General features: G+C 39.8%; 1 protein-coding gene across 9 annotated transcripts in view; it reads left to right on the top strand.

The window, feature by feature from the left end:
• Positions 1-26,567, top strand: part of KLF12 (KLF transcription factor 12) — a 657,687-nt gene that overhangs the window by 365,492 nt on the left and 265,628 nt on the right. For all 9 annotated transcript variants that reach the window (XM_061133269.1, XM_061133271.1, XM_061133265.1 and 6 more), the window contains one exon: positions 17,940-18,029. In XM_061133269.1, the coding sequence (XP_060989252.1) occupies positions 17,940-18,029 (90 nt within the window). The remainder of the gene's footprint in view (positions 1-17,939; positions 18,030-26,567) is intronic.

Here is a 26,567-nt window from a genome sequence, read left to right as displayed (position 1 = left end):
CCCAAGACGTCTCCTATAGCAGAGTAGAAGAAGGGGGCAGGAAGGCTGTCACTTTCGGGACAAAGACTAATGGTAACTGATAGTAGAGGCTGACTGTGATGGCTAAAGGTTCTGGTGACACAGTTCTTATCAATCAGGAAGAAAAAGGTTTCTAGTCTGAGAAACAGTGTTGATGATGAGGTCCTTCCTTGGGGGACAGTTCATTAAGCAGAGTGAGATTTTCCTGTTTCTTCCCTTCCTTCCTTTTTCCCTTCCATCTATCTTTTCTTCCCTTCTTCCCCTTACCCCTCCCTCCCCACTTCCATCCTTCTTTCCCTCCTTCCTTCCCTCCCTTTCTCTTCCATCCTTCCTGTCTTCCTTTCTTTTTGGGGGAAGGGGTGTATGGGGATCAGAGATACTGTACTTAGTGTGGATTAGTAAATCATGGCCTGACTATGGAATGTCTAGTTGAAGATGTTGACCAGTCAGTTGGAGTAAAGTCTTAAAGTGAAAAACATCAGAGCTGAAAATTCAAGATTGGGTCCCAGCAATTAGCAATTGCTGCCATTTGGCTGGTTGATTATATTCCCTGCCACCTTGTCAGTGGAGACACAACTGTAGATAGCTGAATCCTTCATTTCACGGGGCTGACTCCTACTCTGAGGAATTTTAGTACTCTGGCATTAAAGGCCGGTGACACTCTGCCAATTTTGTAACATTCAAAACTTCTCACTTTTCTGTCCTACCCTGACCCCACCCCAGTTTCCAAAAGGACTGGGGAAGCTGGAGGGAAGATCATCATCTCAATAGAGGTTGAGGTCTACTGAGGTGATAGCATGTAATGGTTTTGTCCAGTAGGCATGGAATGAAATCCATATGTGTAGTTCTGAATTTTCTAGTACATATATTAAAACAAAAAATTAATAATATATTTTATTTATTCCAGTATATCCAAAATGTCATTTCAATGTGTTCAGTCAATTAAATGGAGGAGGAAATGGCAACCCACTCCAATGTTCTTGTTTGGAGAATCCTGTGGACAGAGGAGCCTGGTGGGGTACAGTCCATGGGATCACAGAGTTGATCCTGAAGCGACTGAGCAATCAATTAGAAATTGATGAGATATTCCACATTCTCCTTTTCATATTAAGTCTTCCACATCTAGTGTGTGTTTTATATATAAAGCACCTCTAAATTTGGGCTCAACAGTTTACAGCTGTTCTGTAGCTGCATGTAGCTAGTGACTGCCCAGGCACCATAGATGTAGATTGTGTATATCCTAGTGGAAGTGAATTTGTGGTTTGCCTTTCCAGCATGTTCTCCTGTCTTCTAAAAAGGGTCGTTCTTTTATTCCTGTGAGTCTGAATCAGTAGTAAGATCCTCTAAGAACCTGCTAGCCACCACAGCTTTTTATATTTCCTAAGAAGGGACCCTTCTTCCTCTTCTTTATTAAGGACATTGTTTCCTTTTTAATTTACATAGCTTTTGGTGATTTACATTTGTTCCTTTGATCCAGTACAACTAGATGAAACTAGTTCTGGAATGTTTGCCCTTGTTTTCTGGGAAATTTTGGATATGAAGAAAGAAGAGAAGAAATGAGAACAAGATTATAAAACCATCTTATAAAACGTTTCTAATTTCCAAACAACTAGATGAAACTAAATCCTACAGTTCAACCAGGATGTATTGATTTCTGTGTTATCTAAAAGGTAACATTCCTAATGAAATTGAGAAAATATAGACAGCTTTATATTTCAGTGCATATTGTGAAATTCTTTGTTCTTCATAGAAGGGATAGTTCTGGTTTCAATGAAAAAAAAGCCAAGTATCTGTCATCCAGAAAATTAGAATGAAAACTCTTTTAGTTTCTTATTGAAAGTTGAGTCAGCATATTCATTTGGGTAATTACAGTTTCTTACATTGAAGGGTTTTGAGACTAATTTGGTAGGTTCTCACTGGCCGTATCTAAGAGTGAGGCCAGAAGCTCCCTTGACTTGTTATATTAATATTGATATCCTTACAGGTTTCTTTCAGTTTCCGTAGCTTGAACTAATGAGCAAATTCTTGAAACTCCTTCCTGGAATCTTTGCCCTTGTTTCTGGGAAAATTTGGATTTGCAGAAAGAAGAGAAGGAATTAGAACAAAATTATAAAACCATCTTAAAAAATGTTTCTAACTTCCCATCAGGTATATTTTAAAGTCAACTATAGATAGTCTTTATAATCAGGTATTAGTTTCTATTAATACTGGGATTGTATTTATGCTACTGGGTAATATAATCCCACATAATGTTAAGATTCTTTTGTAATGAGTTCATAATATCATTAATTATAAAATAGTTCTTTCTAGATGGGGCAGCTGCCTTCACCTGCCGTTCCCCTTTGCCTCTCCCTTGACATTTGGCCATTTCTAACAGCATTTTTTTTATTGTAACGACTGTTGGGGTGAAGGGATGTTTTGAGATCTAGTGGTAGAAGGCAGTGGTGCTACTGAATATCAACAAACAACTATCTGGTCTAAATGTCATTGGTACAGATGTTGAAAAGACCTGGTCTCAAAGAATACTTGAGTTACAACAGTGGACCTCCTTAACAAAACATGTGTCTTCTCTCTATGAGCAGCATTTAATTTAGACTTAATTACTATGAAATAGCAAGAAAGGTAATAGAAACTTCCTGGATACAGTGTATTACGTTTGTTGTTGGTCAGTCATTGAGTTCTGTCCAACTCTTTGCGACCCCGTGGATGCAGCATGTCAGGCCCTTCTGTCCTCCACTATCTCCCGAGTTAGCTCAAATTCATGCCTTTTGAACTGGTGATGCAATCTAATCATCTCATCCTCTGCTGCCCTCTTCTCCTTTTGCCCTCAATCTTCCCCAGCATCAGAATCTTTTCCAATGAGTCGACTCTTCGCATCAGGTGGCCAAAATATTGGAGCGTCAGCATCAATTCTTCAGTGAATATTCAGGGTTGATTGCCTTTATGATTGACTGGTTTGATCTCCTTGCTGTCCAAGGAACTCTCAAGAGTCTTCTCTAGCACCATTATTTGAAAACATCCATTCTTCGGTGCTCAGCCTTCTTTATGATGCAACTCTCACATCCATATGTGACTACTGGAAAAACCATAGCTTTGACTATAGAGACCTTTGTCGGAGAAGTGATGTCTCTGCTTTTTAATACACCATCAGGGTTTTCATAGCTTTTCTTCCAAGGAGCAAGCTTCTTTTAATTTCATGGCTGCACTCACCATCTGCAGTGATTTTTGAGCCCAAGAAAATAAAATCTGTGACAACATCCACTTTTTCCCCGTTTAAAATGATGGGACCAGATGCCGTAATCTTGGTTTTTTGAATGTTGAATTTCAAGCCAGCTTTTTCATTCTCCTCTTTTACTCTTATCAAGAGGCTCTTTAGTTCTTCACTTTCTACCATTAGAGTGGTATCATCTGCATATCTGAGGTTGTTGATCTTTCTCCCAACAATCTTGATCCCTCCCGTAATTTTGCATGATGTACTCTGCAAACAAGAAAAGTAATCAGGGTGACAATATACAGCCTTGACATACTCCTTTTCCAGTTCTGAACCAGTCCATTGTTCCGTGGCCGCTTCTGTTACTTCTTGATCTGCTTACAGGTTTCTTAGGAGGCAGGTAAGGTGGTCTGGTACTCCCATCTCTTGAAGAATTTTCCACAGTTTGTTGTGATCTCTACAGTCAGAGGCTTTAACATTATCAGTTTTGTAAAGTAATTAGCCTCCAACTAATAAAAATAAAGGAAAAAAAAGTAACATAATTGGTGTAGCAGAAATAGATGTTTTTCTGGATCTTGCTTGCTTTCTCCATGATCCAACAAATGTTGGCAATTTGATCTCTGGTTCCTCTGACTTTTCTAAATCCAGCTTGTACATCAGAGTTCTCAGTTCTTGTACTGTTGAAGCCTAGCTTGAAGGATTTTGAGCTTAAACCTGCTAGCATGTGAAATAAACACTGTTGTGTGGTGGTTTGAACATTCTTTGGTATTGCCTTCTTTGATATTGGAATGGAAACTGACCTTTTCCAGTCCTGTGGTCCCTGCTGAGTTTTCCAAATTTACCAGCATGTTGAGTGCAGTACTTTAACTGCATCATTTTTTAGGATTTGAAATAGCTCAGCTGGAATTGGGTCACCTCCACTAGCTTTTTCCATATTAATGCTTTTAAGGACCACTTGACTTCACACTCCAGGATGTCCGGCGCTAGGTAAGTAACCACACCATCATGGTTATCTGAGTTGTTTAGACTTCCTTTGTATAGTTCTTCTGTGTATTCTTGCGGCCTCTTCTTAATCTCTTCTGCTTCTCTTAGGTCCTTACTGTTTCTGTCCTTTACTGTGCCCATTCTTGCATGAAGTGTTCTCTTGATATCCAGTTTTCTTGAAGCAATTTCTAGTCTTCTTCATTTTACTGTCTTCCTTTATTTCTTTGCATTGTTCATTTCAGAGGACCTTTTTAATCTTTCCTTGATATTCTCTGGAACTCTGCATTCATTTGGCTATATCTTTCCCTTTCTCCCTTGCTTTTTGCTTTACTTTTTCCTCAGCTATTTATAAAACCTCTTCGGACAACCACCTTTCCATGTTGCATTTTTTTTTTTTCCTTTGGGATGGTTTTCATCACTGCCTCCTATATGGTGTTATGAATCTCCATGCGTAGTTCTTCAGGCATTCTGATCCCTTGTATCTACTCATCATCTCCACTGTATAAACATAAGGGATTTGATTTAGGTCGTACCTGTATGACCTAGTAAATTTCCCTACTTTCTTCAATTTAAGCCTGAATTTTGCAGTAAGGAGCCCATGATCTGAGTCATAGCTCCAGGTCTTGTTTTTACTGTCAGTATAGAGATTCTCCATCGTTGGCAGCAAAGAACATAATCTGATTTCGGTTGTGACCATCTGGTGATGTCCATGTGTAGAGTCATCTCTTGGGTTGTTGGAAAAGGGTGTTTGCTATGGCCAGCGTGTTTTTCTTGTCAAAACTCTGTTAGCCTTTGCCCTGTTTCATTTTGTATTCCATGGCCAAACTTGCCTATTATTGCCGGTATCTTTTGACATCCTACTTTTGCATTCCAATCCCCTGTGGACATTTTTGTTGTTGTTTGCTCTAGAAGGTGTTATAGTTCTTCATAGAAACTGATCAACTTCAGCTTCTTTGGCGTCAGTGGTTGGGGCATAGTCTTGGCTTACTGTGATGTTGAATGATTTGCTTTGGAAATAAAGCAAGATCATGCTGTTGTTTTAAGTACTGCATTTTGGACACTCTTGTTGACTATCAGAGTTACTCTATTTCTTCTAAAGGATTTTTGCCCTTAAAAGTAGATAAAGTGGTCACAATAGTAGATGTAATGGTCATCGAATTCAATTCGCCCATTCCTGTCCATTTGAGTTCACTGATTCCTAAGATGACCATGTTCAGTCTTGTCATCTACTGCCTGACTACTTCCAATTTACCTTGATTCATGGACCTAACATTCCAGGTTCCTATGCAATATTATTCTTTACAGCATTGGACTTTACTTTCACCACCAGGCACATCCATGACTGAGCCTTGACCCAGCCACTTTATTCTTGTTGGAGCTGTTAGTAATTGCAGTTCATTCTTCCCCAATTCGATATTGGACGCCTTTTGACCTGGGGAGCTCATCTTCCAGTCTCATTTCTTTTTGCCTTTTCTTACTGTCCGTGGGGTTTTTCAGGCAAGAATTCTGGAGTGGGTTGACATTTCCTCCTCACAGTGGACCACATTTTCTCAGAACTCTTCAGTATGACCTGTCCGTCTTGGGTGGTCCTGCGTGGCATGGCTCATAGCTTCATTGAATTATGCAAGCCCCTTCGCCTTGACAAGGCTGTGATCCATGAAGGGGACAGTGTGTTACACAGATTCAAAATTGTACTGCTTCTGGTTTTGTGGGTGCTGGTTATTAAGAGGTTGGAGGAAGTAACAAGGCCTAAACAAATGCCATGCAGTTACATAATTCCTTAATAAAAAGTATATTTCAGAGTTCTGTTGAGTAAACTTTGTCTCTTTTCTGATTTTCCTTGTGTTGCATTTTAGAACTTTAAAAGTACTGTTTTATAGGGACAGTAACCCTAGATTTTATTTATCTACATACACACACACACTCTCTCACACAGCCTTTATAGAAATTCTAATGTGGCATAAAGATGAGTGATAAAAGGACATGCGGAGGTGAGGGAGGGGCATTCAAGATGACAGCAGCCTGGGTGACGGCATGGAGGTGTGAATATCACTGGCTTCATATTGCCCTGAAACACAGACAGATTTTAAACTTGCAGCCGCTTGGATTTTTGTTTCCTATGTAGTTCTGGTTTCCTCTAATAACTTAGTGTAAGTTTTCCACAGCTCAAATTACAGGGTACTCTGTAGATTTGTTCTCCTACAGAGAATATGTTGTAGTTGTAAATATCTTTCTTCAAAATAATGTGTTTCTGGGTAATGACGTGAAGGAGAACCATAAGAAAAGGCTTTGAGCACTGCATCAAATAACAATTTGATTACTAGGAAGGGCTATCAGACACTACATGGTTGTGCCCAGCAGTTGGAGAATACTAAACGTCTTCATTGAGATGCCTGTGGCGAGGTCAGCTGTGTCTCTATTCTTGGTGTTCATCCTCACAGTTTAAAGCTGATAAAATAGTTCACTGTTTCTGTTCATCATGAGAAATATATATTAAATGTGTAGATTAATCTTTCCTGCATTCCTATTAATTGTATTTTTATCAAATCTGCCATTTTCATTCTAGTTATATAGTAGTTCATATAGAGAAATCACACACATAAAACCTTGAGGGCTCTGCAGAGTTTAGTAGGATGGGTGAAATAGTATAACTACTACTAATTAAAATTCCTTAATATTAACTAACTGTTAACTGCTTTGTAAAGTATGTGGTATGCATGATCTCAGTGCATCCTTAAAATCTGTGAAGTAGACTGTTATCTGTATTTTACAGGTAAGAAAACTGAAACCATGAGAACATCATAACCCAGGAAATGTGTTCCTGGGCCCGTGTTCTGGGCAATCTTCTAACTTACACTTCTGTATAATTGTTTAAAGTGTACAGAAAAAAAGCGCAGATCTGGAAGATAGAATGCTTTTTAAAAAAGTGAAAGGTGCGGTAGTCAGAATTCTTGGAGATGAAATTAGATAAAGTGAAAGTAGATGTGTAAGAGCATTACCAGTAAAAATGTCAAATTAGTACAGAATTTGATATCATCATTATTACAATTAAAAACATTGTTTGAAGAATCTGGAGAGATAACGGCTAGAAGTGGATGTACCTGGAACTGACAGATTAAATTTTGGGTTGAGCCTATGTATTTTGCCTTTGGTAGCTAACTAGTGATGTCTTTCTCTATTGCCCTCCCTGGACCTAGAGTTTTGAGGAAGAGAGGAACGACCTTTCCAGTGATGTGCCTTACATGATTGTCCAGGCGATGCAGTGGTTGCACCATTGTATTTTTGATATAATCCTTTAAAAGCAATTACTTTTGTTTCACCTTTTAGTAACATGACAAACACTACATAGAGCTTTTACATGCTTTGACAATCCTTCTTAGATAAAATAAACTGTAAAGGTCATTTGTTTTAGCTTTACTTTTTTCAAACATACTAGGGTTTTCAAGGAATGTGAGATATTTGTTACAAAATCTTAACCCAATAATATGTTTAATAAGGCAGTAAATATAAGACCTGATTTATAAGTTTATGTATTTTTCCGGCCACTGTGGAGACCCTTGTGGTTGATTGTTTCTTTTTGTTTTCATTAGAATAGTTCTAACGGGGGGAAAAAAAAAGTTAACTTGTATTTTTGTTTTTCCTCAGATTTTTTTTTTTTTGCATATTCCCAATTCTTCAGTGCTGTTTCTTCAGGCTATACCAGAGACAAGCACTCAGCAGCTCATGTTTTAATAAGATAATCCGTTTTGGGTTTGATAAGGACCCATTTGACATCACTGTAGGTCAGGAAAGGTGGAGATACAGGTTAATAGTCATTTCCTTTGTTTCTTACAGAAAATAAATGACTTAATTTTTGATAGTAATCTTCATTGTCCCTAGGCACAGAGGACCAGTGATGTTATTTCATTGCATATTCTGTTCAGTGTTCTGCATTTTTTTCATTACTGTCCAAATGACTTTTCATAAAGGAAAGTGGTGATGAATACGTTAATATATAGTACTCTTAAACTCATACTTTGGCAAATACCTATTTTGTTCTAAGTTTTGATAACCATGAAAGTCTGTAAAACACTAAATCCCAGGAAAAAAGTGAAAGTAAGGACATAGTTAATTCTTGTCTTGAATAGATAATCTTACGAGATGACTTCTTTATACAGTTTTTTCCCCTTATTTTAACCAAACCCATGTTTGAATAAATTTAACTGTATTAATATCTATTATAATATTCAAACATACTCAGCTTGTGAGACATTTTCTTCAATGTGTAACAGATTCCTGAGTAAGCAAAAATATGTGCAAATTAAACAATATACCCAAATATTCATGTATCCCAGAGTGTAGTAGGTCCTTTCTGGGATGTTGAAATCTTTATGGCATGTTTGGCTTTTCCTACTGGACTTCCTGCCTCATGCTTCATGTACAATGTAGAAAACCAGTGCCATTCTTAACATTTCTGCTGCCTCTCTCCCCATATTTCCTCTTCCTCGTCAGTCATCCAAAGCTGTTCCTTCTTCCTGTAAACTCTCTCTCAAAGAATCTCCCTCCTCTTCATTCCCACTGCCACTGTGTTGAGTCAAGACCTCACCGCCTCTCCCCCGAGTTACTGCGGTAGCCTGTGGCTACTGCCTTTGCATCAAATTCTATATGTATATAAGCCATCTCCCAAAGCAAGTCCAGTGCTAGCTTTCCAAACACAAACGTTAAACATGTTATGCTTTTGTTTCATGATGCCTCGCCACCTGTTGTGTGTTGCCCAAACACATTTCTTCCTCACTTACCTCCAGTTTTCTTAAGACCGGGAGTCTTTCTCTCTTATTCACTTGGGCTTCTTTCAACTAGCACACTGCAGTCACTAAAAAACACTTTTCAGTGAATTACCATACCATGTAAGACCATTTGCCAGTTAACACCAAGTTTCTTATCTGCTCTTACCTCTAGTTTCTTTTCCAGTGAACCACATGATGTTCCAGCCACACGAAATCTGTTAATATTCTTCACAAATATGAGACTTTCATTGTCCTTCATTGCTTATGCTCTTTTTCCCATCTGGAGAAAGAAATGGCAACCCACTCCAGTATTCTTGCCTGGAAAATTCCATGGACAGAGGAGCCTGGCAGGCTAAAGCCCATGGGGTTGCAAAGAGTCAGACACGACTGAGCACACATGAACCTCTTCCCATCTGTTTCTCAACAGTTATCACCTGGGTCAGATGAACTCTGGGCATGAAATGATTTTAGATTTATTTACATTTATTCTTTTCATTAACTCAACAAACATTTACTGAGCATGTATTATGTATTGTTTGTGTGTGGCTCAGTCACTCAGCCGTGTCCGACTCTTTGCTACCCGATGGACTCTGGGCCACCAGCCTCCTCTGTCCGTGGAATTTCCCAGGCAAGAACACTGAAGTGGGTGGCCATTTCCTACTCCAGAGGATCTTCCTGACACAGGGATTGAACCCACGTCTCTTGTATCTCCTGCATTGGCAACCAGGTTCCTTACCATCGAGCCACCTGTTAGACACACATATAAACCTGGGGATAGGCATACTCTGATGAACAAAAAGACAAAGTCATGGTCATCCTGGAACTTACATTCTGGTGTAATAGCAGATAAGGAATTTGTCAGCTAGAGATGGAACACAAAGATGGAATCGAATATACAGAGACTTGGAGGACCAGCATATTTGACCTGGTTGAGGTGTAACCTGAGCAGAATGGTAGAAAACAAGGTTGGGTAACTGGTTAGAGGCACATCGGATGAATGGTTCGAGGTACTTGTTCTAGAACAAGGTAAACCTTCAGACACGGCTGAGTGACTGAACACACACACACACACACACACACACACACACACGGCTGAGTGACTGAACACACACACACACACACACACACACAGCTGAGTGACTGAACACACACACACACACACACACACACACACACACACACACACACACACACACACACACACACAGACTTCAGAATGACCTTAACATCATCTCCCTTCAGTGTATCCGGCTGAGTGACTGAACACAGACACACACACACACATGGCTGAGTGACTGGACACACGCACACACACACACATGCACGTGCACACACACACACACAAGGACTTCAGAGTGACCTGAACGTCCTCTCTGTTCAGTGTGTCCATGATCAGCCTGCCTTGGCCTTGCTCCTCCCACTGTAGGCCGGGTTCTGAGCCTTTTGGTGGAACAGCCTGAAGGACGTTAGCTAGAGTGGCTGAGATACTGCTGGGCTCATGCACCTTTGAAGCCAGTGTCAAAGCACCCAGTAGTTAAGAATCTCTATCCCAGGTAGCAATAGAAAATAGAGATTAGTCTCAGATACAGACTAGTGATCATTTTCATAACCTTGGACAGATTGCTTAATCTCTCTGAACCTGAATTTTCTTGTCTAATATGCACATAGTTAAAAAAAAAAAAATGTTGGGAGACTAAATGACTAGAATGGAGCTCTATAGAACTTCCTCTTTTGTTCACTGATGTTTCCTAAATATCTCAACAGTGCCTAGTACTCAGTGTTTTTTGAATGAATGAATGATAATATAAAGCATCTGAAACAACCCTTGGTACATAAATGCTCAGTAAATGGTACTTTGTCTTGTTATTATAGTTGTTTCTATATATGTGTTTATAGGTATTGTAGTTGTTACATAATTACTTTTTGAAATTATGAGACCCTGGAGTTGTATTGTGGTTGTGTTGCACTAGTTTTCCTAGTGTTAACCTTGTTTCTATTCTCTAGTCCCTGACTTTGCCCCATTATGTCTTGTAGTGCCTCATGGTTCACAGACATGGCTTGGATAGAATGAAATAACTTGGCTGTAGCAGAGACCCTCACTGCCTGTTTAAGGAGAGATTTGGTCAACTCATGACCAAATAGTTCAGAATATGAATGACCTAATAAGTTTTATTATAGTTTGTATTAATGCTGGGGTGGAAATTTTTTTGTGTGTGTGTGCTTTTTTTTTTTTTTTTTCCATTTATTTTTATTAGTTGGAGGCTAATCACTTTACATTACCGCAGTGGGTCTTGTCATACATTGACATGAATCAGCCATGGATTTACATGTATTCCTCATCCTGATCCCCCCTCCCACCTCCCTCTCTACCCAATCCCTCTGGGTCTTCCCAGTGCACCAGGCCCGAGCACTTGTCTCATGCGTCCAATTTAAGTGCTCAGATGATGTTTCTAAAAATTTTAGTGTAAACTACCTATTAATAATTTAACACTTTGTGCTGTGTACTAATTCACTTCAGTTGTGACCAACTCTTTGCAACCCTGTGGACTGTAGCCAGTCTCCTCTGTCCATGGGATTCTCCAGGCAATAATACTGAAGGGGTGGCCATGCCTTCCTCCCGGGGATCTTCCCGACCCTTTACCAACATAGAAAACAGTGATTCTTGCTATCAGGAAAATACAAGTTACTGCATTGCGTGTGCAGTTTTACCAGTTCTTAAGAAAGACACAATTCCATGTTTCAGTGTGAGGTGATTATGGAAGGGTTTTGTTTTTGAGACTGAAGACAGATATTTAAGAAAAATGTATATATGGATCATTGAAACCAGTGAAGGGGATTTAAGTTGTGAGTCCCAGTGTGTCTATAGTTGACTGCTAGTGGTCCCAGTTAAATATGGTCATTAATGTGACATCCACTCTGCCATACTGCAAAGCAATGAAAAATGAAAGTGGGCCAGAGTGGCAGTCTACATATGAACTAGTGTTTATTTTGTACCACTGGAGCTACTCTGATTATGTGTATGCCCACTACAAAATTGATTTACCAGTGTTGAGGCTATGTGAGCTTAAAAAATAAACTTTTATACTTTAAGTGATTATAAATTATATGTGAGGCCCAAATGTATGTCTCTTGAATGTAAAAGGTAGAAGACAGAGTTCCTATATCATCTTAAGTGCCTGAAACTATTGTGAAAACATTGAATGAGCCATCGAGGATATGACTGTTTTCAAAACAGGTAGCAGATGAGATTACCATAGATTTTTCTGGATGTTGGATTCAGGATGGGACTGACTGAATTAATTATGAGATGTTTCTACGATAGGAATATATAATCGTAGTAGGCCAAGTAAATATGTTGAAAGATTGATTTAAAGAAGAAAATGTGGAATAGCTTTGATACCAGTGACTTATTTGAATTCTTATTGTTATTCCCCGAAATGTTGATACCTCGTTGATGATTGGAAGTTGCACGTCCCATTTGTTCAATGACTGAATCAACTCAGCCCTGAGAGGAACCATTGACGGAGATTCAGGAGTTCCTCTGTTGGGGCCTTCAGTAAGGGGCTCGTGTCTTTTCCCGTGTTGATGAGGGTTGCCTGTGAGCATGTGTGCACAGAGAAAGAGGAAGTAAGAAGGAGAGGGACAGAGGAGTGTAGTGGGTGGGAGCTTAGCTCGGACTCAGGCTCAGTTGATTTGCAATCAAGCTGCACCAATTACTAGTTGTGTCACCTTGGACGGTTTAACCTCATTGTGTCTCAAATGCCTCATCTTCTGATAACAGTCTTTACCTCTTGGTTTACTATAAGGACTAAATGAGTACAAATCTCTTAGCAGAGGGTCTAGTCCACAGTAGATATGCAAATAGGTGTTATTATTTGTTTGCTTGTTGTTGTTTAGTTGCTTAGTTGTGTCTCTTTGTGACCCATGGACTGCAGCCCGCCAGGCTCTTCTGTCCATGGGATTCTCCAGGCAAGATTTCTGGAGTGGGTTGCCATGCTCTCCTCCAGGGGGCCTTCCCAACCCAGGGATTGATCATGTGTCCCTGAGTCTCAGCAGGCAGATTCTTCATGGCTGAGCCACTGGGAAAGCCCATTGTGTGTGTTACCAAGATATTAATAATAGTAAAATGATAGTTGTTTTATACTACCTGTTGTTGCATAACAGCAGATAATGGAAGCCTTGACTAGACACTATTCTGATCTCTGAGATGTGTTGATCCTTACAAAGAGCAAAAATTCACTCATTCTCTTGGATTTCAGGCAAAATTTGGGAGTTGGATCAGTTAATGTCTTCTCTGAAGAAATGACCTATTGGTGGAATGGCATAAAGGCTTGAAAAAAGTTGTTATCGTTGATTTTGTTGTTCTGTTAGAATTGAGTCAAAAAGAGTAGTGATTGACTTTTCTATGAAATGGTTTTTTAGCAAAGTCTAATTTCCTTATAATCTGATACTTCTGCTTTTCCTTTAAGAAAGTGAAAGTCACTCAGTCATGTCTGGCTCTTTGCAACCCCATGGACTGTAGCCCCGAGGCTCCTTTTTCTATAGAATTCTCCAGGCTAGAATACTGGAGTGGGTAACTGTTCCCTTCTCTAGAGGATCTTTCCAACCCAGGGGTTGAACCCAGGTTTCCTGTATTGCAGGCAGATTCTTTACTGTCTGAACCATCTGGGAAGCCCAAAAAAGTAGTCAAAGGGTGATGCTTTTCACTAGTTGGTATGTTCGCGTTAGGGCTTCCAAGGTGGCGCTAGTGGTAGAGAACCTGCCTGCCAGTGCAGGAGACCTAAGAGTCGCGGATTCTATCCCTTAGTCGCAGAGATCTGCTGGAGGAGAGCATGGCAGCCCACTGCTGTGTTCTTACCTGGAGAATTGCATGGACAGAGGAGCTTGGCCGGCTACAGTCTACAGGGTCTCAATACAGGGTCTCAGAGATTCATACACAACTGAAGCGACTTGGCACACACGCACGCATGTTTGCATTATAAACTCTTCAGAATCTTTTCTGAACGTACCTCAACCAGTTTAGTGCATGCATCCTGAATTGCTACTATGTCCCTTTGATCACTGTTGAATGTAACATGGGCATGGGTGGGGGCGATTCATATTTCTCATTCAGTTCAGTTCAGTTCAGTCGCATTCGACTCTTTGCAACCCCATGAATCACAGCACGCCAGGCCTCCCTGTCCATCACCAACTCCCGGAGTTTACTCAAACTCATGTCCATCAAGTCGGTGATGCCATCCAGCCATCTCATCCTCTATCGTCCCGTTCTCCTCCTGCCCCCAATCCCTTCCAGCATCAGGGTCTTTTCCAATAAGTCAACTCTTCACATGAAGTGGCCAAAGTATTGGAGTTTCAGCTTCAGCATCAGTCCTTCCAGTGAACACCCAGGACTGATCTCCTTTAGGATGGACTGGTTGGATCTCCTTGCAGTTCAAGGGACTCTCAAGAGTCTTCTCCAACAGTACCTCTAGCCAAACATTGGAGATTCATGATGGAAGCATGTTTAAATGAATATGTCCTGCATCTTGAGAAATCACAACAAATCTCAGTAGATACTTTTGGCTTATGAAGGGAAACCTGGTTTAAAAATTAGATTTATTGAATGTTGACTAGTTTGTTCTTTATTACTTAAATTGTCCAAACTGGATAACCCATATTCTGGAGGAGGGAGTGGAGGAGACCTGCATTCTGGGAACTGGGGGATTCCAATCTACCACTCCAGATTGTAGTAGTTGACTTGGAAAGTCATCCTTGTTCTCTGCTTTTTATGAGAGATTATCAGTAAGCATCCTTTTTTTTCCTTTCCTTCATGTTCCATTCAGAATACTATGATATGCCAGGATTGAGCACTGTTGGTTTATACCTCCTTTGACTGGGAGAACTAGTATCAGCTGGAATGCTAAGCGCCAAATCTTATTTGGCAAGTACGAGTGTCCAGAGTACCCTTCTAATCCATTGCACATGTAACTGGTCAACAGTCAGCTAATCTGTTGGTAAATTTGGCTATAATTGATAGAGTTTACTCATATGAAATAAGTAGCATAGGTATATAGATGTGTGCATGAATATAAACACATGCACATAAATTATATAGGGTTGTATAATATCACAAAGTCTGTCACAACATAAAGAGTACCATGTTACTAAAATTGATGACTATAATTTTATTTTCCTCTGGGGACTCAATCGGGCAATTGGATTCTCCTGTAAATGCATTTTGATCAAGATCATGGCAAGATATGTTTGACAGCAATTTCAAATTATTACAGTTTGTTACATATTTAAAGTTTGCAGTCAATTGAGACTGTATGTATCTGATTTTAGCTTAGAGAGATAAATCTCTTTATTGTGTTTTGTTCCAAGGACTATACTCTTAATGCTGTAGAATTATCATGGGCTTTATAAAAACCATACACCTTGTTGGATGGTCTGGAATATGGTGTGATGCATGGAATATGTGTGTTTCTTTTTGTGCTAAACAAGGTTAGAATCATGAATGCAGAGATTAATGTCCTTCATGTGTGTATAGTCTAACTTTCAGGCATATGTATGGATTGAATCTGTATTAGTTGCAAGAGTTTCTTAAAGATTGGTTCCTTAGCTGTGAACAGTGTTCTTTATGATGTTTATTATGGCTGTTTATTATGTGATCCTGGAAAAACCAGAGGAAGAGAAATATTTGCAGGGCAAACTTTATTTAAAAAGAAAGTTTTTTGGAAAATGTATTGGATTTTTGTTGACTTTTACATGAAACTGAAATGTAATCGTGTCTTTAACACATCTGGAATTATTGGAGTACAGCAGCAACACAAATGATATTGCAAATGCAGTGACATTTAAATGTACTCAATGGAATATGAACCCAGTCAGGTTTTTATGATTTATCTGTTTTTAACTTCAAAGACTCTGGTTAGCTTGCCTTTTTTAAAAAAAAAGAATGAGTTGATCACAGCCAGCCAGGAAAACAGCTGAAGTATATCAGCTGTAAATTGGTACAAAGCACTAAAAGGGACATTAGCCTCTAATCAGATTCTAACAGTTCATTAAACCTGCCTTTCCAGAATCGTTCTTTGTCTTTCCCCTTTCTTTGCAAGGCATCTTCTTTGCTTTCCACCTGGGCAAGACCTCCTCCGGGGTAGGAAACTATATCAACTCATCCTTCATTGTCTACCAACCAAACAGCCTCCCAGAAGCTTCGTTAGGGCAAATTCCTGACTGCTCTGAAAGACTGGGCACTGGAGGGTTGGGTACCTCCTTCCTAGGCTTCCCTGAGGCTGAGAGGGGGCAAGCCCAGCTGGCCACTTCCAACCGTGGAAGCAAGTGCTCCACTGGGATTTGAGATCCATGCCCGATGTGTAAGCAATCCATCAGCCTCCCTGAAAGGATTTTAAGCTTGGAACAAATGCACTGAGCTCGCCAGTTAACACCAGATTTCCTCCTATTCTAAGCCATGAGGGTGTGAAAATCCCTCCAAGATAGGGACAAATCAAAAGCAAACATTAAAAAAAGTATCCTACCAGTGTTAATAATATTGTACTTTTCTAAGAGAGGAACATGACAGTAATTTTCTTTTTATTCCCTAACAAACTAGGTAGCATGGAATTTCTGAATGCTTATTAGTTAGCTTTAGTGTAAATTTGCTTTTTTCTTCTTGCTGTTGGTTTCTTTGAGCAAATATTTGTCATGAGTGGCTCCATACATTTTATTTCTTAGAGTATTTTTGTTAAACAAAAAAGAGAGTCAAGAAATGGGAGAAATATTTAGAGCTTCACCATGCTGCGCTCTATTGGTATTATTTGGTAATAAAAGCATTTAATTTATGATGTGTTGAAGTGGGAGTTTTTATTTAACTGTCTGCTGGGGAGAAAAGCAACTCTATGAATGGGGAAAACTTGATGGTTTAGAAGTGATTTTAACCTTTGTCGCCATGTAGGCAAACATTTAGAAAATGTCTTTTTTCCTTTAGTAAGACCACTTAAGTGTCATGGTTACATTCTATAACCAAGCAAAGAAACTATCCTAAAAATTCAAACTTAGTGATTTTAATTTCTGGGTTTAATCAGTATTTGAGAGTAAAGTTGGCATTCTCAACGTATTTTAAAACATGAGCCTGATTTTGGCCTGAAGCAAAACTGATGTGTGGCTTTATGACTCTCTTCCTAGGTTATTGACTTCAGAAAATCCCCAAAGTCGTGGGAATTAGTCAAAGATAACCTTGATTTAATCTTTTTATAAATGTTGTTGGAAATTCTGTTGAACCACATAGAAGTAAGGTTTTCCTTTCAAGAGGTGGCAAATGGAGCCAAACACATACAAGAACAGAAAACAAATTGTTGTTTATTCTTTGATTATGATTTCAGCTTAAGAATTCATTCTTAATCCAATAGTTACATTAGTTGTTTTCGAAGAAGATGTTTGAGGTTGATAGGTAGAAATTTTCATTGCGTCAGGTATGCCACAACACCAGAATTAACTGTCTAGTATTATATTTTCTTGCTTTTAAAATTATTTAGACTTTGACAGGAATATGAGAGTATATAAATTATTGTGATCTGTTTTGTTCTTTATGGATTTCTGTATGCAGTACAACCTCCAAAGCTAAAGGAAGAAAGAAACTCGCCTTGCATTTCCTTCCACTATTTGCAAAAGCTTGATGAATTATTCCGGCCCCATATAAATTAATGTAAGGTTTCCTCACTCCAGTTTATTATCATCTGACCTGCAACCCAGAGGTCAGAGAATCAGACTGATTAATTCAAGTTCTTGGTCATTATTTCTAATGAAAGTTCAGAATGGGGGGATAATTGGTGATGCGGGTATTCTCATTTAATTATACTATATTGTTAAAAATTAGGTTAGCGGTACTAAATGTGCTACAGTGATGGCAGATTCTACCAGATGTCCTCCATTGAACACTTTATAGCTGAACTTCCCTCTCTCCCTTTTTTTTTTATTCTCAGAATATCAACACCTTCGAGAACAGAATGTTAATGCTTGATGGGATGCCGGCAGTCAGAGTCAAAACAGAGCTTTTGGAATCTGAGCAAGGGGTAAGCGGAAGTTTCTGACGACGCCCCACCCCCTTTTCTCTCAGACCCTGGCAGGCATTCATGTCCAGAGTGTTTTGAGGCTTGCAGAACACTTCTGATTTTTCACTTGCTTCAGCTTTTGTCTCTTGAGTAACAATCCTCTGAGACGGTGGGTGATTCTTACCCATATACAACCTCAGAATTTTACTAACTTACCAAAGATAGCTTCCTAAATTTAGAAAGACATAGTGACCGTATGGCTTTGTTTAAATGGATGCATGTTTTGGAAAGTATAAAAATCCAGAGCACGGGGGAGGTATTAACAAAATAAGATGAGCCTATAACCTCAATGTCAGTATAGATGGGTTCTTACCAAGTCAGGAAATTGCAGAGTACAGGTAGGGGAAGGTTTATTGTTTGTTGGATGGACTTCTCTTTTGACATTTGTGTTTACCCTTTCTTAGAGTTGATGAAATTTAGGTCAGTGAGTTCAAAAAGCACATAAAGGGAAAAGAAAGCTTGTTGAACCATAACATAGCCAAATGACAGTTTATGGCTACTGAGGGTATGAAGACTTAAGAGCAGAGCTAGCTTTTTCTTTTTAATAAGGATGTGGGTGATTTTATAATTGTTAACATTTATATTAATAGGTTCACTTGTGAAAACCATCCCCAGGGCAGTGTGTGTCTGACCACCTTTTATTGTTTAAGGGAGAAAGCACAGTCTATATATCTTATTAAGCTAGCATTACAGAGCAAGTACTTATGACCAAAACAAAAAAAAAAAGGACATCAGTTAAATATTTATTCTTATTTATGTATCCTTTATTTAAATCAAGATCAAAGCAAATCTTAGCAACGTTTTATAATTGAACAATCAAAAGATATTTTAAGTGTGAGTAAAATCTCATAGTTAAAAAAAAATCAGTGTGCATGAGTTCTTCTGGGACCCCGTTCAGGAGGTTAGGATATTGGTATAGCAAAAGGATTTCATAATGAGGACAGTCAAGGGCAAGGATCTTGAGGGTTGCATTTAGAGGGTCTTCCAGTAACGCCCCATTCTTGAGCACTCTGTGCCAGGCTGTGTGGCTTTTCATAATAAAAAATTTCTCTTCTGTATAAGCCAGTGTCTGAAACAGACTCCCATCATGTAGAGGATTTCATTTCATCTTTATGTTCAGTGTAGACTAGGGAGCTCTGAAGTGAGCATTGTGGAGTATGTCAACCAAAAATACAACCCCACAGTTCTCTATGTGATGTAATGACTGATACCCAGAGATTGAAGCAGTAAGCCATGGTGAAAGAAAAGACTATATGTCAGTTATTAATAATTGTTTTCTAATTTTAAACAAACCTTCAGGAAAAGTCATGTGTTCACCTGGATTTTCTAGCCTGATACTCAGCATGTTAAATCCTCCAGTTTTTTGCCTTTATTGTTTAGCTTAACCACAGTAGAATGTGTTTTATTTTTTCACGGTCTGTTTTCTTAATCTAAATACATTAACATCAGTTTAATAAAATACATTTCTACACGGCCTACGTTTAACAAAACATACAAACCATAACATCTCATTTGGAGAAGACAGCCTGATGGAAAAGAGAAAATAGTGTATTTCACAGCGTTGCTTTTATTTCACAATATGTTCCTCAACTTGAATAGCAGCAAATCTGTTCAAGTCATACATGTCGAAGGAAGGCAGAAAACCCCAAAATATACTGTATGTACAGAAGACCAGTTAGAATATATTACCAGGGCTACTAGTCGGAGCCAGGATGGTGCACTGTTCTCACAGTCTTGGAAATCTTTAAGAACATCTAGGCACTTCTCTCCCCTTTACTGTCATTTTCCAATTTTAAAGTAAGGCTTGCACGAAAGATTTAAGTACATAAAAAACAAAAGCCAGTATTCCCAGGGGTTTTACAGCGTGCATAAGTAACTCGTGTCACATTATTTATAGAAAGTATTTTTTGGTCCTCAAATAGGGACAGAAAAAGTTGTAAGTTCTAGGTTTTACTTAATTCATTAAAATCAATTTTTCTCCTTGTGAATGAGACTGATGTTGATATTTTAGCCCTAATTTAGATTTTGTAAGTTGGAGGGGAATAGAAGCTGAATTTATTCTTTTTCTTAGCAATATATGTACTTTTCTTAAGTACATGGCAGATATAACCGCATTCTCTTTGACAATAAAACTTTAAGAGAAGCACACCACACTATTTAATGAATTGTATTGTGATTGATTATTTATAGAGTATAATTAATTAATTGTATTTAGTCATTTATAATACTTTTAAGTCAATTCTTCTTTAAAGAGATCAAATCAGCAATTTAGTGAACTTTAATTTTGGTTCCTTTACTGAAGTATTTCACAGAGGATGATAGGATGGGTGATAATAATGTGGAATTTCAGAATCTCAGGACTATTTTAAGATAAGGAGTGCTAGATTCTAAACATGATTTCCATGTTACAGAACTCTTTCCTTATTGAGTATTAAAGTCTGGTTGAAGTTTGATTCTCCATAATAAAATATAAATATATTAGTGAAATTAAAATCATCACACATACGATTATGGGCTTTTGAAAACGAGATGTTGTGGTGAACAAAATTATAGAAATGTACCTATGCATCATAGCAGTGAATGGAAAGGCTGAAGCTTGTGTGTTGGTGGGTTTCTGTAATCACTCAGGAAACCTAGTTTTAAGACTTTTCCATCAGTGTTTAGGACAAGGAAAGTGAACCTGCCTTTCAGGCTGTAGGCAGCATTGTAAGATCTGCTACTGCACATGGACCTCCTGTCTCAGGCGCCATGAAGGCATCTGTTCCTTCTCTCTTTCTTGCTATAAATAGCCCCTTAGGTCTCCAGCTGTCAGCTGGTCTCTGCATGTGCCCCCACCCCTCCAAGGAATTCAGGGCCGGATGAGCTCATTTTAGAGCTTAAAGAAAGATTGTGGAACAGGCCAAAGTTGGCCACTCGGTTCACTCTCGGAAAAGTTCTGGCTGCCTTGCCTCATCTCCTTAATAGTTTTATGATGTGTGTATGTGGTCCCATCTCTTCAATTAGATTATCAGCCCTTAAAGAGCAAGAACTATTTTTTTGTCTTTTTCTTGTAGTTCTGGCACTGAGTAAATACATGGTCTATGTAGCTCCTCCAGGCATTTTAACTGGCATAATGCAAAATATGAAATCAGTCAACAGCTAGTTATAAACCTGCTCCGTCTACCTTGTAAGGTTGTTGTGAACATAAAGATAAGCATTGAAAATAAGAGATTGCCATTGGTGACAGTCTTCGTCTTGCACCCGTGTTAACTGGATAGATAAGGGTGGCTCATTCAAACCACTTCTGAGTGTCTCCCTTCTGTTTGGAACCCTTGAAAGTGAAAGTGTTAGTTGCTCAGTCATGTCTGACTCTGCTTTTTAGCCCGCCAGGCCCCTTTGTCCATGGGGATTCTCCAGGCAAGAATACTGGAGTGGGTAGCCAGGCCCTTCTCCAGGGGATTTTCCCAACCCAGGCATTGAACCCGGGTCTCCTGCATTGCAGACAGATTCTTTACCTTCTGAGCCACCAGGAAAGTGGTTAGTTGTATTGAGGTCGCTCATTATTCCAGTCTCCTGAAATGGGACTTCAGTTTTCTCCAGGCTCATTGGTAGTTCATCACATGCTGCTGTGTGGTCCATGGCAAGGTCACATGCTCCTGTGATACACTCCAGGGGTCCAGCGTGGAGTGTGGGGTGACTTTGTCTGTGACCTTTGGTGCTTGTGTTCTTCTGGGACAAGAGCTGCCCAAATCCTGTCAGCCTTTGAATATTCTAATGTGTTACTGAGCCCAGGACTAAAGCAGGAGGAGGAATTCTGGAACTATTACACCTAGAGATAAGGCTGTATTCAGAGAACGGGCACCACCTCAAAGACATAAAACGTGATTTTATTCGTGGCCCTGCAGCTCCCCAGCTGGAATGGCATTGGCAAGGAACTGCCCACCTCCAGGCCTCTGTGTCTTCATCTCTGCAGCGGGGGTGTTGAGATGAGGCCTTCCAAATTCAGCCTGACCGTCTTTAATTCTGTTAACAGGCATGATGTGAAAGAAAGTGAAACTGTTAGTTGCTCAATGGTGTCCAACTCTTTGTGACCCCATGGACCATAGTCTGACAGGCTCCTCTGTCCATGGGATTCTCCGGGCAAGAATACTGGTGTGGGTTGCCATTTCCTTCTCCAGAGGATTTTCCTTACCCAGGGATCGAACCCCGGTTTCCTGCATTGCAGGCAGGAATGAGAGAAAGCATTTTTAATTATGAATCTAAAAGTGATACTGCGATGCAAATGCCTGTATGTGAAAGCAGAAATGCACTGACTTTACGGTGAGACAGGCCTGCGTTCAGGTGCTTCCTTAGCCAGGGGCCTGCTCTGTGGGCCCCTTTGGCCTCCGGTCTCTGTCCACCTAGTCATCCTCACCTGGGAAGTGAAGCAGACTGTCTAGCCTCACAGGAAGGAGCCTGCCCACATGTGGTGGATGCTCACCGAATGTTCTCCTTTTGAGGAAAAACAGAATTAGAAAGGGCCCCATTGCTTCACTTTCCATTTCTGCAGTTCTCATAGTTATTGAGTAGCGATTTCAACATCTGCCTTAGTTTATAATCCTAAGAGAGGATTTAAGTAAATCTCAAATCAGAAGCGTTCTTTTTCATTTTAATTTCTATTCAAGCATGTTTGGAAAAATGTTTCAAATTCTGGTCAGATATTATCTTGTAGAAATACAGAATGAATGCAGCCATCAATTATTATTTTAAGACAAAAGTGATATCACCATTTGGTGTGATAATTGTATTTGACCATAACTTTTTAAAAAAGGAACTCTGGGTTCGCCTTCTTTAAAGATAGTTATTGATGATTTTACAGATGAAATGATTCAACATCTGGGATTTGCTGCAAAACAGAATGGGAGGGTGGATGAATGGAGTTAGAGATATAATAAGAGTGGTCATGATTTCATCATTAGTGAAGCTGGGCAGTGGGTACAGGGGGGCTTGTTTAACTGTTCTGCCTGATTGTATATACGTTTGAAATTTTTTAAAAAGCTTTCAATAAAAATATGACAGATACATAGTAGGTGCATAGGCGTCAGAGGGGGACAGGCAGGAATCACTTCTCATTCAGTCACCTTCATTCTTCATGTTCTAAGACCTGAGGAGTCTTCCACGGGGGTGGAGCAGAGTCCCTCCTCTGCTCTTGGTTTCTCCTCCTCTCTCTCCTCTTGTCCAGGCAGGTGCAGTTCTGACCAGTGGGCTGGTAGGCAGAGGGTAGTGGTGAGAGAGTGGCTGAGACAGAGGAGGAGATTGGATGTTCTGCCCATTAAAAAAAAAAAAACAAAAAAAAAAAACAAAAAAGGAGTATATTCGCTTTACAGTGCTGTGTTAGTTTCTACTATTCAGCAAAGTGATTCAGCTGTACCTACACATATGTCCCCTCTTTTTTGGATTTCCTTCCCGTTTAGGTCACCGCAGAGCACCGAGTTCCCTGTGCTAACAGTAGGCTTTCATGTCTATTTTATACAGACCACAGCCCGGGAGCTGGGAAGGGGACAGGTGTGGCCACAGAGGAGAGATACATTCCATTATATCCTTCATGGTTTCCTACCAGAGAGCATCAGCCCTGGTTGGACCAGAGATTCCTGAGTGCCCTCATTTTAGAGTTAGGACAAAAGAGAATAATGGTCTTTTCTCTGGAGTAGCTTTTGTACACCGTTCTTCAGGACATCCATAACAAGGTGTTGAAGGTATTTCTGTGTCACAGAGGACTGACTCGTGCCTTTAAGGTGACTATGTTGCCGCTTCCTTAAGAGCAGAGCTCATGCTTTATGTTTCTTGTTATTCTTCATCCTCCCAGCACAAACAGTTGATTGGCAGGGCTCAGCAAAGTGTGATCAATGCAGATGTTGTTTGTTGTAAGTGGGAGCCAGAGTCATACTTTAGAACTGAGAGGATTTGGAGACAGGTGCCTTTCTGGAAAAGCCCCCAGTCCTTAGGTTTAATAAACAAATGGAAACAGGTGCAAGTGTTGTTATTGCTGTTTAGTTGCTAAGTCATGTCCAACTCTTTGTGATCCCCTGGACTGCAGCATGCCAGCTTCCCTATCCTTCAATATGTCCTGGAGTTTGCTCAAACTCATGTCCATTGATGGCATCAAAGATGCCATCCAGCCATCTCATCCTCTTGTCACCCCCTTCTCCTGCTGCCCTCAGTCGTTCCCAGCATCAGGGTCTTTTCCAATGAATCTGTTCTTTGCATAAGGTAACCAAAGCATTGGAGCATCAGCATCAGTCCTTCCAATGAATATTCAGGGTTGATTTCCTTTAGGATTGACTGGTTTGATCTCCCTGCAGTCCAAGGGACCCTCACTGTAGTTGAACCTAGATTGGAGATTGGCAGTTACATTAGAATTCAGTGGTTTTAGAGGAAAAGAAAACACACTCAACAACACATCTAGCTTCTTTTTCCTCAGTAAACCACTATGTTTAATTTAACATAAAAGATTTAATATACATTTGTGTGTCAAAGCTTAGTAAGACAGTGTTACTTTAATGACTTCATCAGAAGAGACGAGAAAGCATTATAAAAATGCCACTTGCATTACCCTTCAGCAGCACCTCATTATTACCTCCCCTACTGTGGGAACAGGCGCCAGCATAGCTAGTAAATTGGCAGAATTATATTAGACATATGAATTTGCTTATCATTTAATATTCTCTGATGACCCACTACTTGAGATCTTTTGATCTCTAGTCAAATCTTTGCATGTCACTACCTGGCTTCAAAGAAAAACATAGGCAGAAGCTGTGTTATTGCTAATATGAGAAGACCGTTTTAAAAAAAAAAAAGCAGGAAAAAAAATACCTATTCTTAGAAAACTCACATTTTAGGGAAGAGCTCTCTTCCACTATAGAAGCAGAGTTGGACTGATTTTTAATAATGTCAGAATGGCCAATAAATGTATTAATAGAAAGAATTGAAAATCAATGAGCTGTGATAGTAATTACAGATAGCACCCAAGGGAAATATAGCTGGCAGCCTAATCCCTTCCCTCGGGGCCTGCCCTGGGCAAAGCTATGAAGTTGATAATTCTGCCCTCCTCTTTCCCATTAGCAATGTACTTTTTCCTTCAGCTTCATTCCTTTTTGCCCACCACCCAGACACCCTGACCCTCTGTGCGGTGATGGTTCTCTGTATCCACAGATGACTGGTTCTAACTGCAGTCTCATTAGTTGCGGAGAATGTGAAGTGCTGTTCTTTTCAAGCGTTATTTGCGTCTGCATAGGGTCAGTGCTTTGTAAAAAGGAGCACATTTTTAAAGCAAACTCATGCTCTGAGTCTTTTGGGAATTTTGCTTGGGGGAAAATTAACCTTTCCAAAATATTTCAGCTTCTGAATGATGATGTTCTCCTTCATGTACTTGTCGTTGTGGGAGAATAAGGAAAAAAAAAAAAAATCTGGAGCATGAGGTGTGTATTTCTCTATATCTGGGTGTGTTTTCTTGTGCTAATGTTTACAAACTGATGCATAGTCTCTAAGTGTCTCACAAAAATATCTCATTTAGCCCTTGGAGGACTTTTTTTCTTGACTGTGAGAGATTAACTGCTATGGGTATCAACCTCTTACTGTAAACATTAGAAAACCATACAAAATATATGAAATGTTTTTTACCTAGTGGACAACAGGAAGTTATAGTCTGTAATCTCTGGGAGTGGGAGGACAAAGTATGTGATTTGACTCTTGCCTCAACCTCCTGGAGCCAAACAGAGAGGACCCGGCAGTCACACTGAGGTAAGCAGGCAGGGTTTGGAATTTGGAGAGGTCAAGGCAGCTAATTTTAAAGTGAACAATAACAGAAAGATAGTAGCTGTACAGAGAGAGGGCTCTGGGGATCTTTAAACTGGTCCCCGTAAGGGTTTGGCTAAGTAGTGATCTGCCTGTGTGGAGAGGATGGCAAGGAAAAAACCAGGATGGCAGTTCAGTTCAGTTCAGATGCTTAGCTGTGCCCAACTATTGCAACCCCATGGACTGCAGCACACCAGACTTCCCTGTCCACCACCACCTCCTGGAGCTTCTGCAAACTCATATCCATCGAGTCGGTGATGCCATCCAACGATCTCATCCTCTATTGTCTCCTTCTCCTGCCTTCAATCTTTCCCAGCATCAGGGTCTTTTCCAATGAGTCAGTTCTTCATATAAGGTGGCCAGAGTATCAGCACAGCATCAGTCCTTCCAATGAATATTCAGGACTGATCTCCTTTAGGATTGACTCTAGTGATCTTCTCACTGTCCAGGGGACTCTCAAGAGTCTTCTCCAACCCCACCGTTCAAACGCATCAAACCTTTGTCGCTCAGCTTTCTCTGTGTTCCAACTCTCACATCCGTACACGACCACTGGAAAAACCATAGCCTTGACTAGACGGACCTTTGTCGACAAAGTAATGTCTCTGCTTTTTAATATTCTGTCTAGGTTGATCATAACTTTTCTTCCAAGGAGCAAGCATCTTTTAATTTGATGGCTGCAGTCACCAT

Source organism: Dama dama, chromosome 30, assembly GCF_033118175.1.
Source record: "Dama dama isolate Ldn47 chromosome 30, ASM3311817v1, whole genome shotgun sequence".
Lineage (NCBI taxonomy): Eukaryota > Metazoa > Chordata > Mammalia > Artiodactyla > Cervidae > Dama > Dama dama.
The sequence above is the reverse complement of the archived record's forward strand: the minus strand, read 5'-3'. Positions and strand labels throughout refer to the sequence as shown.